The sequence below is a fragment of the Phodopus roborovskii genome, unplaced genomic scaffold, assembly GCF_943737965.1.
Source record: "Phodopus roborovskii unplaced genomic scaffold, PHOROB, whole genome shotgun sequence".
Classification (NCBI taxonomy): Eukaryota; Metazoa; Chordata; class Mammalia; order Rodentia; family Cricetidae; genus Phodopus; species Phodopus roborovskii.
In genome coordinates, this window is record NW_026126433.1 from 24,616,184 (window position 1) to 24,632,551 (window position 16,368).

The 16,368-nt window shown below is 44.2% G+C and overlaps 1 protein-coding gene across 3 annotated transcripts in view; it reads right to left on the minus strand.

Moving 5' to 3' along the window:
* The window catches only part of Rgl1 (ral guanine nucleotide dissociation stimulator like 1), a 238,764-nt gene that overhangs the window by 40,751 nt on the left and 181,645 nt on the right, over positions 1-16,368 (minus strand). For all 3 annotated transcript variants that reach the window (XM_051185982.1, XM_051185979.1, XM_051185980.1), the window contains one exon: positions 12,572-12,649. In XM_051185982.1, coding sequence (XP_051041939.1) covers positions 12,572-12,649 — 78 coding nt within the window. The remainder of the gene's footprint in view (positions 1-12,571; positions 12,650-16,368) is intronic.

A 16,368-nucleotide genomic window follows, 5' to 3' on the forward strand; every position in this document is an offset into this window, starting at 1 on the left:
GTAATTTCATACCGAAGAGCTGAACTGCAATCAAGGCTTGCCTACCACACAAGTCCACTTAACACCTAGCGTTTAGGGCAGGAACATTTACATACTGACTGCTCCCTACTGTGTACATCATTGTTTCATTACCATAGACATTAGGGCATCTGGAATCATCGTGAATCATCTACATGAAACAAATGAATTTAAACTATCAAAATAATAGGAATAATTCAATACTCTAAATCTTTAAATCAAATAACATTAACAAAAACTCTATTTTCCCTTCAGAAAATGGATAGAAAGTAATTTGGACTTTGGATTAAAACTGAAAACATGAACTGGGCATAGTGACCCCACACCTTTAAACCCAGTATTCAGGAGGCAGAGGCAGGTGGATCTCTGTGAGTTTGAGGTCAGCCTGGTCTACAGAGCTAGTTCCAGGGCAGCCAGCGGTACACAGAGAAACCCTGTCTTGAGAAAGAAAGAAAGAAAGAAAGAAAGAAAGAAAGAAAGAAAGAAAGAAAGGAAGGAAGAAAGAAAGAAGTCAATGGTTTTGGATTCATATTTTGTGGGGCCTCATACTATATTAATTATTGCTCCCTTTTAGTTATCAGACTTTAATATCATAATTGTAAACATTTATCAGCAGTTAATATTCCAGAAGTCCACTAACTGGACTTAGTAGGACATTGAAGAACAAAAGGAGAATACACAAAGGTCAGAAGAGAATGGGCTGGAGATGTTTGGTAAGCTTGGAAGGGGAGACGTAAGGGTGGATATGGTAAAGATACATTATATACATGTATAAAACTGTCAAAGAATAAATAAAAGAAAAAATCAAGTTATCACCTAATGTTTAATTTTTATAACAAAAGTGTAATTTGTGAGTAATTCTCTTCATTTGGTAAGCAGTAAACCCATAATCATGAGGGGTACATGGTTGGGATGACACACCAGAACACAGAAAACCTGACATTTGCATACATCAGTCAGAGTCTTACAGAAGAACACTTCTGTGATTCTTTTTCTTTTCTTCAAGACAGGGTTACTCTTTGTAGCCTTGGCCATCCTGGAGCCCACTCTGTAAACCAGGCTGGCCTTGAACTCACAGCGATCCACCTGCCTCTGTCTCCTGAGTGTTCAGATTAAAGGCACGCACTGCCACTGCCTGATTCACTCACTTTTGTGACTTTTAAAATAAAGGAGAATTGATTACTACTCCCTTCCCATTTCAGTGAATATACAGCCTTGCAATGATACTGATGAAAACCCCCCGCAACACACGGGGGGGGGGGGGGGGGCAATTTCACATTACAAAACAGAAGTCAAAAGGACCACAGATCCAACCATGAGGTGAAAGCTGCCAGCAATTGCAGTACTCTAGAGACTGAGTCAAGAGAGTCACCTGGGTTACAAAATGAAATTTTGTCTCAGCAATATAAAGGGAAGGGGACCAGAGAAAAGGGAAATAAAGTAAAATAGTAATTCTCACAAATCTACATAAACTAAAAAGCAAAATATCTACTCCACTTTCCATCCCCATTCCAACCCCATGACTTGTTACTAGTTTATAGTATATACTTCTAGGTATTTCTGTCACTGTACAGACATATTCAGTATACATGATATGCAAATATAAATCAACATTTGTTTTTACTTAATGGTATGTTACAGCCACCTCTCCAATCACTGCCCCTACAGTTTCTCATAAACAATGTGTCCTACTGCGTGGACACACATCTAAGAATCTAAGGATTTTTCTACTGGAAGGCAGATATTTAAATAACTTTCAGGTTCTCTTGATTGCAAACAATTGTAAAATGTGTGTTTTAGTTAATGTCTGTGAACATTTGTGAGTAGTTCCCCAAGCAGTCAGTGTTCAAGAAAAGTCACAGATTCATAAGAGCCACCAAAAGAGTAACCTTGGAATGACCTTGGTCCGTATGGGACTCGTTTCCATTCCATCCTCAGTCTAACACTTTTAACTCACTCTGGTGAACAAGTTCCCCATCTGTCTGCTCTAACAGTGACCTTGCTACAGCTTAGCCTAAAGGGGTTTTGAGAGTTCACTGCAATCTCAGACATGAAAAGCATTTTCACACAAAAAAGGAATGAAGGAGGAGAAGGAAGAAATCAGAGAAGAGAAAAACAGAGACAGCGTAACTAAACACAAGCAGACCCTTGCCCTCTGATCTGCAGTGTTCCTCAGTGTGCCAGGAAAGGGGGGTTTCTGGAAAGGCCTGGACCCTTGCCCATGGCTCACAGTAGCCTTATGTTTGCCAGGCCTGGGAAGAAACTTTGCATTCTCCAGAGAGCAAGCAGCAGATACAAATGTGGGGCTGTTAAGGTTCCAAGAAGGAGAGTGACATCGCAAATATGACAAAGGAAAGGGGACAGCAGCTTTCCCATCTTCCCTGGCCTGGCTCTACTCCTCACCAGGACTGGATGAGAGGGTTAGAGAACCAGGAACCGGAAGGGAGATCCTGGCTGCAGTCACAGTACACAGGCAAACTGGAGAAACCACCTGCCCCTCCCCGCACCACCCAGCACAGGACAAGAAGGGGCTGGGAGAAGGGAAAACACAATTCCTCATCAGCAGGACCCCCTGTCAACTTGGAGAGTTTGCTCACTTAGTCTCACTGACCCCCTAACCAGAGAAGGGACAGAAAACACCTGCCTGCATCTATCTGACACTGATCAGTTGTGATTTCAAATGACATATCAATAGGACCTTCTGAGATACATCAAGAGGGACATGACTGATAACATGATATCAGTGACCTACCAAAGCTCACAGAAGGATGGGACTAAAAAGGATAAATGGCTTGGTGAGATCAACTCACGGAAGTCAAAGAACTTGCCACCAATCACACTGACAAACTGTGCCTCAACATCTGTGACCCCACACCAGCTGGAAGAAGGTCATAGCTTTGAACAAATATTGCACATGCACTTGTGGGCAGGACCACACACATATACGAACACTCATACATGCACAGACACTCCAGAGGACACACTAAGAAAGAGCAATTCAAAGACATCCAAAATAGAGCATTAACCAGAAGGACGATCATTAATAATGTCTGCAGATTGGAGGAGTACTGAAACCAGGTGGAGAGATTAAGATTGTGCCACACTCTACTTTAAGAGGGAAGACTGATACCTCTTTTCCAAGGCAACCCTTTGGTGGGTTACAGAGCAGAACTTCTCTATCCTAAAAGGAGGTGTGGATCTAAGTAGACATGGCAGATGGGTGGCCAGCAACAACAGCCAACTCTCGTGGCAAAGTGGACTACCAGCATGGGTTTTCTACCTCAGGTATTCTTGGCAAGAATCATCTTTCCTGCCTATTGCAAAAGCCTATAGGGAGAGGAACACACATGATCAGATGCCCATATGTGGAGCCTGCCAAGGTCAAGTCAAAGGCTTTTCCTTCCAGGAGAGATCCCAGGGAAAATCAATGTGACTAACCAAACTAGCATTACTGAGTGCTTTTTATTAACTACGCGGTAAATGTCACAACAGGGGGTCCAGAGACCCATGGAAGTACTGACCTTTAGAAGGAACCTGGTCAAGGCTCCAGGAGGGTCTCCCTAGGAGACCTTAATCAGGAGAGATCGGTGTCATGGAAACTGGAGTAACACTGTAAGCAAAGGCTGGAGGTGAGATGGCAGAGCACTGAGTGGGCTTAGGCATTGTTTAAGGAACGAACAGAATGAGTGGGGAGAAGCACAGAACAGTGACACATGCTTTGTGAGGTGACATGCTATGTTCACTGACTTCTCAGTAAGCACAGGTCATACCTGGAAACACCTGGCTAGCAAGAGCCTTGATAGAGGAGCACAGACTTCCCAGTATCAGGGAGGACTCTCAGTACCAAAGCAGCAGCTGTGCCCCAAGCATAGGTGTGACAAACCCAGAGAGTGTGAGTAAACATATAAAATTATTCTAACATTTCAATGGCAACTAAACACGATAGAATTAATAAGTTTAATACAAAGTTTTGGGGGTACATCATCTCTTCCCCGATGTGTAACTGGCAAAAGTAAGTTTGTTGCTATAAAAAAAATGCTGTCCATTTGGAGGTATTTTTTTCCCCTGCTCTAGAATCTTTTTGAGATGATAATGTATTATAATCACTGCCAGAAGATAAGACTCAGAAATTTTTAGAAAAACAGCAAAATGTTTCCTTATTCTAGGGCAGTCTCTACAAGACTCGATCACCGCCATGAACAAACATGGAGCAATCTAAACTGTGCCCCTCTCAGGGAACATGGTTGTGCTTTGCCAAGCCGTGCTGGTGGAGTGTAAAGTAATTCGTTAACCTTGAACCTGACAGAGCTAAACCCTCCACCTTGTCCTCCATCTCAGGGAAGATTGTCAGATAGAGGCTGCCAGCAAGATGCCCCCCCTCCACATGAGAAAGAATGAAGGAAGGGAGGGGCAAAGCTTCTTTTTTTCTCTCCTCCCCTCTTCCCCAAGGGATGGAAACATTACTATCTGGACTTGTCAGGGTCATCTTGCCTCAGCTTCCTGTACTTTCCATTGTCACACTGTGGTGTTTGTGGTAAATAAGGATTAAAATGCTGTGGTGGGACAGGAAAGAGGGGCTGTGATGGGGGGGTGCAATATGCAAACAATGGCAAAGTCAAGATCTAAGCACAGGAGATGTGGACAGGGCAGAGTGCGGGGAGGGGCAGTTAAAAGGACTAAGTCCTCCAGGCAAGAATAGGAAGAAGGAAGGTACCCAGGGACGACTGAGCAAATAGCAGCAGGATGAGATGCACCTGAAACCTATTACCCAAAGTCAAGGTTACTCACACATCTGTCTTTCATTCCCACACTTAGGAGAAATATTTTCATTTTTACCACAGGGGGAAGAATTAAAGGATACACGATGTAGAGAGCATGGCTTTTGTGAAATTCAAGCACTCTCACTTACTTACTGCATGACCCTGGGCATGTTCCTCAACTGTCCAGGCTACTCTTTGGTAGATGGAAGAACGCTATAGAAGGTCACTGGGAGAATTTTTAAAGCGTCTACAGGGCACCATTACTGTGCAATCAATAACTTCTAGTTATTATTAGAAAAGAGCATCTGCCACTCACCAAAATTATCATTTCAGGATCTTGATGACTCCCCCACCCCTGCCAGCTCCCCACAGTCTGAGAATGGAGTTTATGTATTATAAACAGGGGCTTCTGTTTAAAACCTGCTGGAGTTTAATGCTGTTTCACCATGAATGGAAGATTCCCTTGGTAGTGTTAGGTATGACTAGGTACCAAGGACAGAAAGCAAGTCCTCCTTTGATGGGCCCGGCTGATTTGGTCTTCCCTTCATCTTTCCTCAGATCCTCAGACCATCTCCTTTCACATTGCACAACAGCTATTTGGGGACCCTGCTGGGGGTGTTATAATAAAGCAACAGCTAGACAAAACAGTGGGGATTAAAGGTATTGATGCCCAATTGTCTGGGTTTCCAGGTACAGATGTGGTCTTATTACTGTAAAGTACTAACAGGGGAAGGGAATCACCATTCCTGTTCCTAAATGGCAAGTCTGAGAGTGAACAACCTAGGCGGGAAGCCTTGTTGAACGTGACTCCAAACCCTTGGCACTGAGCTGTTTGATCTGAGCCAAAGCACACAAGTTTGATGAAACTTCAACTGATGGGCCTATGAAGTGAGGACAAGACCCCAGCACATTTGTGGTGGTAAAAGAAAACACATATCTTGCATATCTATGCAGGAATACCACCAACAGGCAGCAAAGGTAGTGGCTAGTATGGCAAGGGTTAGACTGTCGAAACGCTGAGATGACACTCCACTGACAGGGCTGTTTGTGTTGTCTAAAAGACTTTTCCAACAGGTAGAAAATACTCCCAGGGCTGGAGAGAAGGCTCTTTGATGAATTGTTCTTACTGAGGCCTCAGGTTTGGTTCCCAGAACCAGCATGGAAGCTCCCATCTCCTGTAAATACAGTTCCAGAGGATGACACCTCTTCTGGCCTCCAGGCATTTCACACACATGGTACATGAAGGCAAAGCACCCTTATACATATAAATAATACATAAATCTGAGAAGCAAAAGAAAATACTGTCACCTTGCTGATTTTTCTTCATGTTGAATCACTGTTTTAAATTCAGTTTAAATCCCTGGCTTACTATTCTTTGGTTATTAGAGCACCAATTTCTTCTCTGGAGGTTTCTACCCACATCCCACAAAAAGTGTGATGATAAATTACAGTTTATAACTTTCCTTATCCTGTAAGGACATTTAAAGACAACTCTCTAATATGACACATTGCTCCATTTAATTTGTTTCACTTAAAAGAGAAATATGTTTCTTTCACATTATAACCTTCAATTCTTCTAAATTTGCAAGTTTTACTATGCTCACTGTTTTGTTGTTGTAGACTTTTGCTCATTGAGACTGAATCTTACTGTGTATTCAAGGATGGTCTTAAACTTAAGTGTGCTGATATTATAGGTGTGCATCTCTAAAAATGTTTGGTGTTTTATGTCTCGTTCCCCCCCCCCCCTTAAATTTCCCATTTTCCTTACAATCGTTCAGTTTCAATTACCTTCTTAGGGCATTTGGATTTTCTGGAATGACTATTGATTGCAAACATTCCAGGAAGCGTTTTCAAATACTTTCCACTGTAATTTCCCCAGGCACTAATAACTTCAGACTTCAGCTTTTCTCCAAAAAGTGTCCGACATCTTGGATTAATACTGTTTGCTAGTTCCCTTACCTCCCCTGAGCACTAGTGTCAGTACCCCAGCTTCTGAGAAAGATTACAAGAGTGGCATTTGTATCTTCTGAATGTGTGGAAAGGAAAATGGGATGATTTCAACAGACTGAAGCAGGGCGATGGTAAAGAGATGAAGAAAACAGAATTTGGCATTCCAGGAGGGCAGGGGTGAGATCCAATTAAAGAAAAGGAAACAGAAGCTGTTCTGACATTAAAGAGTACTGACTAAGGGAAAGCAACAAAACACCAAGGCCTGGGGAGTTTTAAATCTCTTTAAATAATGTTATGCACATACTAACCCCCCCCCCACACACACACACACAGAGCCATCGCACACATTTCAAAGAATTCCCGATGTAAAAGCTGAACGGTTACCATTCCTTCCTTGCCTTCTTTTCTCTTTGGAGTTCGATGGCTGCAGTAAATCTGTCCTATGAACAGTTTCTTTTTCTTATCTGGTTCAAATTTTGCTGTTTAGAAAGACAGCATTTTACCATGTAACAATGCCAAAAGAAAGGGTAAAGAGGGGACAGGTGAGAGGAATGTGAGCAGAGTTGTTTCCTTCCATGTAGGAAGGAGGTTTCCTGATTCCCAAATCGCGGCCATTTTCAGGGGTCCTAAAATAAAGAGCATCGGCACAGACCAGCTTGTTCTCTGCATAGACCTAATCTGAACACCACAAGTCACTGTGTGGCAAAGGTCTGAAACTATAAGCCATGGAAACAGAATTCTTGGCAACTTGAGACACTCACTGAGCCAGCTGACTTTGGAAGCTCTGGATACAAGAGTCAGATGGGGCACCCCACAGGCTGGAGCCACCCGGAGCAATCTGATAACATTTATAAACACACAAAGAACACGAGTCAGTGTGAGTTCAAGACACCAGAAACCAATCTTAAGCCACCTTAAGGCTTCATCTGCAGATTCATATTTTCCATCTTTATGATTGGTCCTCTGTTAGCTTGATTAGATCCATACTTAGAGCATCAGAAATGACTGGCAACTTGGTTCATGTAAGCATATATAAAGTATAAGTGTCCCATTACAATTTACAGCAAAAACTGGAAAAAAAGTGAAACAACTTTGACATTTTTTTTGTGTTCATGATTAAATACAACAGTGATTCCCTTTTCCTGCTCCCAGTTCAACCCAGGTCCACAAAAATTAATCGAGGGCAAAAGCCCTGAGGTGAAGTGATTAGACTCCTGCTGCATGCTGCCCACCTGAAATCACAAGGGAGCAGATGCATGGCAAAAGAAAACAACTGACATTTGCCAGTCCTTGTAAACCCCCACCCCCACCCCTGCTGGACAGTGTCTCACCTCAACTCGTAATGACTGCAGAGAGCAGCTGTGACATCACAGGGTCAGACCCCTCTTTTCTGACCATTTTATTCAGTCTCCTACATATGCATTCTCAGACAGAAAATTGGTCCGGGAAATGTCCAAAAGCCTAATACAGTATTTGGACCACATGTCTGATATTGGCTTTTGAAAAACTAAATACATTTTACGTTGGCTGTCACTGATTTGAAAAGGACTCAGATATTGTATGCTCCAGGAGTTCAATTTCCAGATGAAAACTCTGTACCTGAGAGAGGTAAAGTGACTAACAGAGGCACGTGGCTAGGAAGAGACAGAGTGAAGGCCCGGGAGGTGAAGCTTTACCCTCCATGTGGCTGGCCCTAGACCACCTCTGTATATGACTCACCCAACTGTAAAAAAGGAACAAGCATGCTTACAGGAACTAAGCTACTGTGTAATAGGGTTCCCTACCAAGGCACTGATGATATTTAATGACATGTCATCAAATGGAAAAGACAAGCCTTGTCCTGTGCATTATAGGATGTTTAGTATCATCCTTGCCCTCTACCTACTAGATGCCAGTAACACACGCCCCACTTATGTACAACCAAAGTGTCTCCAAGTGCTGCTCAATGTCCTCTGGGGGACAAAGTCACCCTGTGAGAACCAGTGCCAAAAGGAAGCTGCCATTCGTTGTTCCAGGTCAAGGAACAGAGGTCTGGGGTGCTTGAGGGGTCTGCAGAGTCACATGAAGATGGGGGGGTGCTTCCCTGGTTTCTTCTCAGGAAAACAAGCAGTGGCCATCTATAGAGATGGGCATTGTCAGGAGAGCCACAAGAAAAGACAGTGTAAAGCGATAATGGAGACACAGAATACAAATTAATAAAAGGGGGAAAATGGAAGAAAGGGAAGTGGAAGAAAGAAAGAGGTCACCAGAGAGAAGGGGTTTTAGCATTCCAGAGTGTGGGGGGGGGGAACAGAGTGACCTATTATAAAATAAAGTGCTATGCGTTCATCAGGCACAGTTCTTTCAAAAAGGCAACTCAGTTTGAGCAAAGGGGTCAAGAACTTTCCTCCAAGTCACTGTGAGGCTCTGGGAAAGGACTATTGTCCCCAGATGATGACCCCTCAGGGGAGTACTGTGTGAAGCTCTTTGTTAAGGTTTCATACGCTTAAAACTCTAAAGCCCTTTAAAACAGCTTAGCCTGGAGTTTCACCCACATTAGTGTTCCGAGTGTACAATGAATTTCAGTGGGCCTTTAAAATAATGAAGACGGCTTTTCACATCCAGGGTACAATCAATTTTCCTAAGTGCTCCTTCCCCCAAACCTATTTAATCTTGAAACACCCTCTGGTGAAAGGCTCTGGGTATGTTTCAGACTCTACTCTTCCTGGCTGTTCCTGTGGCTAACTGAACAGTAACTGCAGATTTGATTGGCTTCCAACACTGGTGGCTGACAGTGGGCTCCTCACTGGGTCCACACACAAGTCAGCACACCTGTCACGCCGGTCTCTGGATTCTTGCCTTTTCTTTTTGGGTATTCTCAGGAGCACCCATGACAAAAAGGGTCCTCTGAGAATCACTATTTTCTTCTCGTGCATGAACAAAAACAATTTCAAACACTTCAATCTCGAGATTTCTAAACTCAAAAATGCTCAGGACTCACTTGAGGATCTGAAGCTGCAGATTCTAGCCCACAAGGGTCAGGCTAGATCAGTGGTTCTCAGCCTTCCTAATGCTGTGACCCTTTAACACAGTTCCTCATGTTGTAGTAACTTACTCCCAACCATAAAATTATTTTAGTTGCTACTTCATAACTGTAATTTGGCTAATGTTAAGAGTCATAATGTAAATATTTAATATGGAGGACATCTAATATGCCACCCTTGTGAAAAGGCCATTTAACAACCCCAAGGGGTTGTGACCCCCAGGTTGAGAAACACTGGGCTAGAAGCAGTTCAACTTTGTTTCTAAAATGTTTCCTGGATGCTGAGCTGCTGGTCCTCAGTTACACTGTGGGCAAGGATGACTCCAAGCCCAACCAGTCTTGATGACCTATGTTATAATGTTTCCCACGGGAGCAAAGCTTGTATGCCTGCTGGCCCACAGCTCACCAGGGGAAATCCAAACCCTATTGTGAAAGATTCAAGTCCTTCACAGTGCAACCTTAGACTAGTTTCAGCTCCACAGACTCTCCTGACCCACAAGCAACTCCATGAAGTAACCCCAACAACTCTCTGTTGCTTCTCAAAATTCCACACACAATGAATTTCCCTGATGAGCCCTGCTGATCCCTCTGCCTGGACAGCCATTGCCCAAGTCTTGATCATCCTTCAAAGGCCACCTCCTCCCCTAGCCCATCTCCTGTAGCAATCAATAATGTAATGGTTTCTCCTACCATACCTTGCCCTAGACTTTTAAATATGTACACTAGCTTGTCTACTTTTCTGCAATAAAATTACAGAAAAACTAAATGTAAGGTGTATAGATCCTACTTGGGAATTAAAAAGGATGTTTTTTCTGACTTTCACACCTACGATCCCTAAAGCGTGGGAACCATCAGTGAGTCCTGTGGAGTGTTAAAGACTACACAGAAAAGCCTGATTATGTTCCCACTCTCTGGGTTTTATCCCCAAATTGAGTATTTAGCAGCAGAGATTATTTTTGGTTCCCAGAGAATCCATCCTACCTGCTCCAGAACATATCCCTACAGTGGCCTCTATTCCCACATCATGGCTATTTCTCCAGTATCTTCTAGATCATTTTCATCAGTATAAACAACTGTCCATTAAAACAAATCACATGTGGTACACAAACCAAAATGCCTTCCTAATTCCAAGATCACATGCTATGAGATTTCTGAATCCCCATTTATGGCAAAACTGTTCCTGCCTATCTACATTTCACCACACTTCCATCTGCCCAAACCACACCCCCTTATCACTGTGACCCACAGTACTGCTTGGCAGGAAGTCACCTCTCATACCCCTCTGGCAGCACTGGACAGGATGAGTAGCCCATCTGCAGTGCCTCTCCTCACGTCTTCTGAGGTCTAACTACTTCATCTGTCTTCTCCCCTGCTCTGCTCACCCCACAGCTGCTCCAGTCTTCTTCAACAAACCTTCTGTTCTCACCAATCCAACAAAGGGAACTAAGGGCCAGTTTCTGGACCATCTCCCTTCTGGCTATCTACCTTCCGTGTCCAGGAGGTCATAGCCAGCATTATTGCTTTAAATACCACCTAGGCTCCCTGATTACCTCAAAATTAACATCTAAGATTCACTTGCTGACACACACTCCCACCAGACTTGATCCCATTCCCAGTCATGTCTCAGGAAGGTTCCCTTGATGGAGTCCTAGCCCCCCTTTGTCTTCTAGATTAAGCCATCTGTTTCAGCATCTGCACAAGCAGAGGAGTCTCTAAGTCCCTGCTTGCGTCCACTCCCATCACCCCTCACCTAGACCCTTACAAAGGCGCTAACCCTGCTGGCAACCCTGCATCTATCCCCACTGCTAATCTACTGTCCACATAGAATCAGCTAAGCCTGAAAACTTAAGCTGCAGTGATGTTCTCACTGCCTTCCGTGTGCTTTTTACCTTCCTCAGAATCAAACTCAACATCCTACCCCAAGTCCTCAGAGCCTCACTACCAGCTCCCGAGTTACATCCTGAGCACCTGCCGTGCTACCTTGCTGCATCTCCCTGCTGCATCTCTGTGTCACTGTATCCCCACCTCCAGGCCTCTCCCATATCCTCTCTGCCTCTAGACATCACAGGACTGGGCTCGCACCTCATGCCACTGTGCTCCAGTGCCCCAGATCAGAGGGCCTCTTCCTGTCTCCCTGCAGGAGACTGAGCTCCATGGGGCTGAGACACTTCCTTGCTGCATTCTTCTCCACTCCTGTGATTAGTCTTTGTCTCCCTCTGCTAAAAATATAAACTTCATAACAGCTAAGACTATTTCCTCATGATCAGCTGTTTTATTTCCTTGTTTATTTAAACCCCTTCACATAGTACCTAGCCAACGGCAATGCATTATTCCTGGGTAAATAAGTGAGTATTATTAGATAGTGTTGCTAAAAGTGTAGGTATATAGGTAATTTTAAAACTTTTTAAATATATTTATTTTACTTTATTTTATTTGTCTGAGTGTCTTGTCTGTGCACCATGTGCGAACCTGGTGCCTCTGGAGGTCAGAAGAGGAAGTCTGGTCCCCTGGAACTGGAGTTACAGATGGTTGTGAGCCACCAGGTGACTGCTGGAAATTGAACTCAAGTCTTTGGCAAAAGCAACACAGTGCTCTTAACTGCTGAGCCCTCTTTCCAGTCCTGGCATATAGGTATTATGGGGAAAATCACAGCAGCCTGGCAGCATGACAGCACTCACTCCAGAGGAGTGAAAGACTCTACTAAACTACTTTGTGTTTGTAGAAAAGGTCTCAGTCATTCAGCCCAGGTTGGTCTCAAATTCTCAAATGCTTCAGCCTTGGTTTCACATGTGACACAGCTAAAGAGAAAGAAGACACTCACTTCCGGATCACAGCCTTGGACTCAGACGAACTTGGACTTCCATCTTCTTCACAGTTTGGGCCTGTCAGGTTTCCATACCTTTAAAGATGAAAACAGACAAATACAGTCAGAAGGCTGCTCTATACAACTTCAAGCACAAAATAACAAGTCAGGAGTAATTAAGGACATGACTACAGATGAAGGAGCATCAACACGAAGCCCCATTAAAAACAGCACAGGCTGGAGAGACCAGTGCAGGCCGAACGGAATCAGGATTTAGTTACCACACATCTTTAAAATGCCCTGCTATACTCCACAGTTCCTGTGACTTCTTCTACACAACAGGGTTTCATCTCAGCAAGAGCATCAGGTATTACATGCTACAAAGAAGGCAGACTGCTCCTGAGCTCTCAGACACAGGCTTATTCCCACGCGCTGTTGTCTCTACACCAGGGAGACACAGCTGTGTGTCCACGCTTCCAGACTTGGGCCATACACGGGCACAAGAAGGGTGCATCCATGGGTCACTTGGGAGTGTGGTCTTCTTTTGAATAGAGCAGTGTTGGAGGACCCTGGAAATAGCCTTGGACCTCAAAGGCTGGGAAGGAGACAAGGGCTGAACAATAGAGTCTTGTGTTCCTGGCACTAGGATAGCAGTGTGATTATACCTCCACCAAGCTGACCCAGTACCTGAGAAGAGGGGGACAGGGGTCCTACTTTTGAGGAAGCAGTCAGTGTTCAGAATTTATTATTTTGCTTATAACAGACTCAATTTTTTACTAAATAAGTTGATCCACTGCTAAGTACCCTATTAGCTTTTCTTTCAACCCCACAAGTGAGCTAGTTCATTTTGTACTAGTATGTCACATTTTGTTGGAGATGTGGCTCAGTAGTAGAGTGCTTTGCCTAGCATGCCCAAAGCCCTGGCTTCAGTGCCCAACTCTGCAAGCAAAGTAAGAGAAAATGCATTTAGCAAATTGACACCCAGTCTCTAAGGAAGACGCCATTAACTCAGAAGGGCTGGACTATTTCTGAAGTTCCTCCTCCCAACAAGAAAGAATTCAGAGTCCCTGGAGTTTACAAAGCTGTTTGTCACCCCAAGGTTTTGATGCAGAAAGTCTATATTTGGTTGGTTTACCTTTTTAAAGAGCACACTTTGTCTTGTGTAATGGGATTAAAGGCTCCAACGCCCTATGGCTTCTTGTTCCTAGGATTTACAAATTCTTTACAAAATAAAAGCCCACCATCTGCTTTGACTGACTGTCAGTCCATCTGGTGTCCCTGTCACCCCATCCTGACACGCACGCACGCCTGCTCCTTTCTCCAGCTCTTCAGCCTTATGGGTTTCTTGGCCCCACAGAGGTATTTACCATGGTCCCAACCCTCCTGCCCTCTTCATCCCGTGTAGCACCTGCTAAGTGAGAGATTCAGGGGCTGCCCACTGCCCTTCCTGAGACAGGAGCTCTGTCAGATTAAGACTTCCTCATCCCACATTAGCCAGGCAGGGGTGGGAAGCGAGGCCCCTAGTAAATAAACAAACTGGGATTCTTTTGGCTCTTTCCTTTGGCCACCACCATCGTGAACTGTGGCCCCGTGTTGCCTCACGGAGGATTTTGTGGTTTGAAGTGAGAGAGACTGGGGAGGGTGCAGGAAAGAGGAGGCCATTTGCAAGGCCACAGCGCTTTCCTATCTCTCACTGCAGCCCTCGCTTGCTAAATAGAGCACTTGATCTTTGTTTTGTTATGTTAATTTGTATTAGTGTTCTCTCCGAAAATGTCTTTTATCTTCCGAATAGGAACTGTGAGGGATATAAATACACTAGGAGCAAACTTTCAAGGAAAAGATACACATTCTACTGCCCTGATAACTTTCTTTTCAAAGAGGTTTTAACTCAAAGTTTCCAGACCTTCCTGTTTTGTTTTTTTTTTTTTTTTTCCCCCACTAGTTTCTCATGCTCTCCTGCTCTTTTTTGGTTCCTTTTGGAGCTGACGTGGAGGGTGGGTGGTACCAATAGCTATCTCAGTTCCTCCCCCAAAATGGGATGCCACAGTGTACTGTCAGTTGGTGCCAAGAAAGACTAAGCATTCCTGAACATGAACTAGCCTGCTAACCATTGATAATGGCTAAGATCATACAACTATCCATTCTCCTCACTGCCAGTGTCCTCAACTAGGGACAAGGTGATGATCTAAAAATAACCCAGAGGCCTGCAAGAGCTGTCAGTTATCGGCCATGGGTTTGAAGGGCACAGGCCAATTGCTACAGTCTTGCTCCATCCAATCCACGGGGAAAGCCCCAGCTCTGCATCTACGACATACCTGAATCCAAACACCTCTCCTCATGCCTCCTGTCTCTACCCTGTCTCTACCTACCGCCTTCTTTGGGCTAAATCAGTTCAACAACCACTCAACTAATCTGATCTCTTGGAGTCTGCCCAGTCATCACAACTATTCTGTTCAGGGAAATCAGATCATGGTCCTTCTCCATGGACCCCTCCTCCCATGATCCCAATCTGAGAAAAGACCAGTCTTGCTTCTCTCACAAACCCTGAAATCTCCGGCTCACCGTGCTCTACCTGTAACTCCCACATTCCCTTCACTTGCTGCTGCCCATGGCCCCCACCTGCCTCATCCACCCACCAGCAGTCATCCCCTCTGCCTCACAACTGTCACTTGCTTCTGCCGCTCCCCATGGGAGGTTCCCTCACCCCCTTGGGGCTTTGCTGCTGCCTTCCCTAGACATCCTGTTCAAAACGCAACCCTACTCTAACATCAGGCCCTTTGCCCCTTGTTCTCCACAGCTCCCAGTTCCTTCTAATACGATACAGTGGCTGTACCTGTTGGGTATCCACTAGGACAGGAACTTTATGTGAGTGGCATTTTTGACTCTTGTGCTCACTGCTCTTTGGAACTTACAACGAGGCTTGCACCCAACTAATGCCAGAGAGATATCTGTGGTGAGCAGTTGATGTTCTGCTGAGACCAGAGGGACAAGGTTCTAAGGCTGCGAAAGCACCATCTGGTCCCAGCTCACACAGGGCCTTAACCTGTCTGTGATCCCATTTCTAAGGGCTTAAGAGCATAAAATATTCATTTTAAGCTTTGGTTGTGGTTATCCAAAACATCCAAAATTAACATGAAAAAAGGTTGTAAGATGTTTAAAGAGAGGTCCTGAAGGTGTTAGCAGGATGAAGCCCCAAAGGTGTGTGTATTTGTTCTGAAGCAGACAAAAGGGTGTGAGAACCTTCTAGAATCCATTGAAGAGCCACTGTCTACTCTTTTACATTCTCACTGTTAGGGAGAATTAGTGCTCTACAGGAAAAACAAAATGTATCCAGCTTTGGGATTGAGAGCTCTTTAATGTTCATGTTAGAGTTGGTTTTACCAGACCAGGAATGCCTCTTTGATGTTTCCCTAAACCTGGTCACAACTTCCCATCAAAGTCCAAGGGGTAAACAAAGAGTATGCATGTGGCATGTGCATGTGCTTAATTAGTGGCAGCAGAAAAGCTGCAGACAAATCTGTCAACAATATCATCCCAATTCCCACAAACCCTCCTTAGGACTTAAAATCAAAGCTCAGGCCCCCGTTAAGCTTACCACAGAGCAAGTGCCCTTCTTTATAAAACTTAAATCGAAATTCAAATTGCCAGATGACTTTTGACACGGTTTACTCTGTTGTCACCAGACAAAAAAGAAAGATTTACAAATGTCTTACAGTATAGCAGCGAGCAATTATTTGCTATAGCCTCAAAGTTACCTGAATAAGAGGGGGGGGACATAATGTTTAAATAAGAAAGAGCCATCTCTAAGGGTCTTC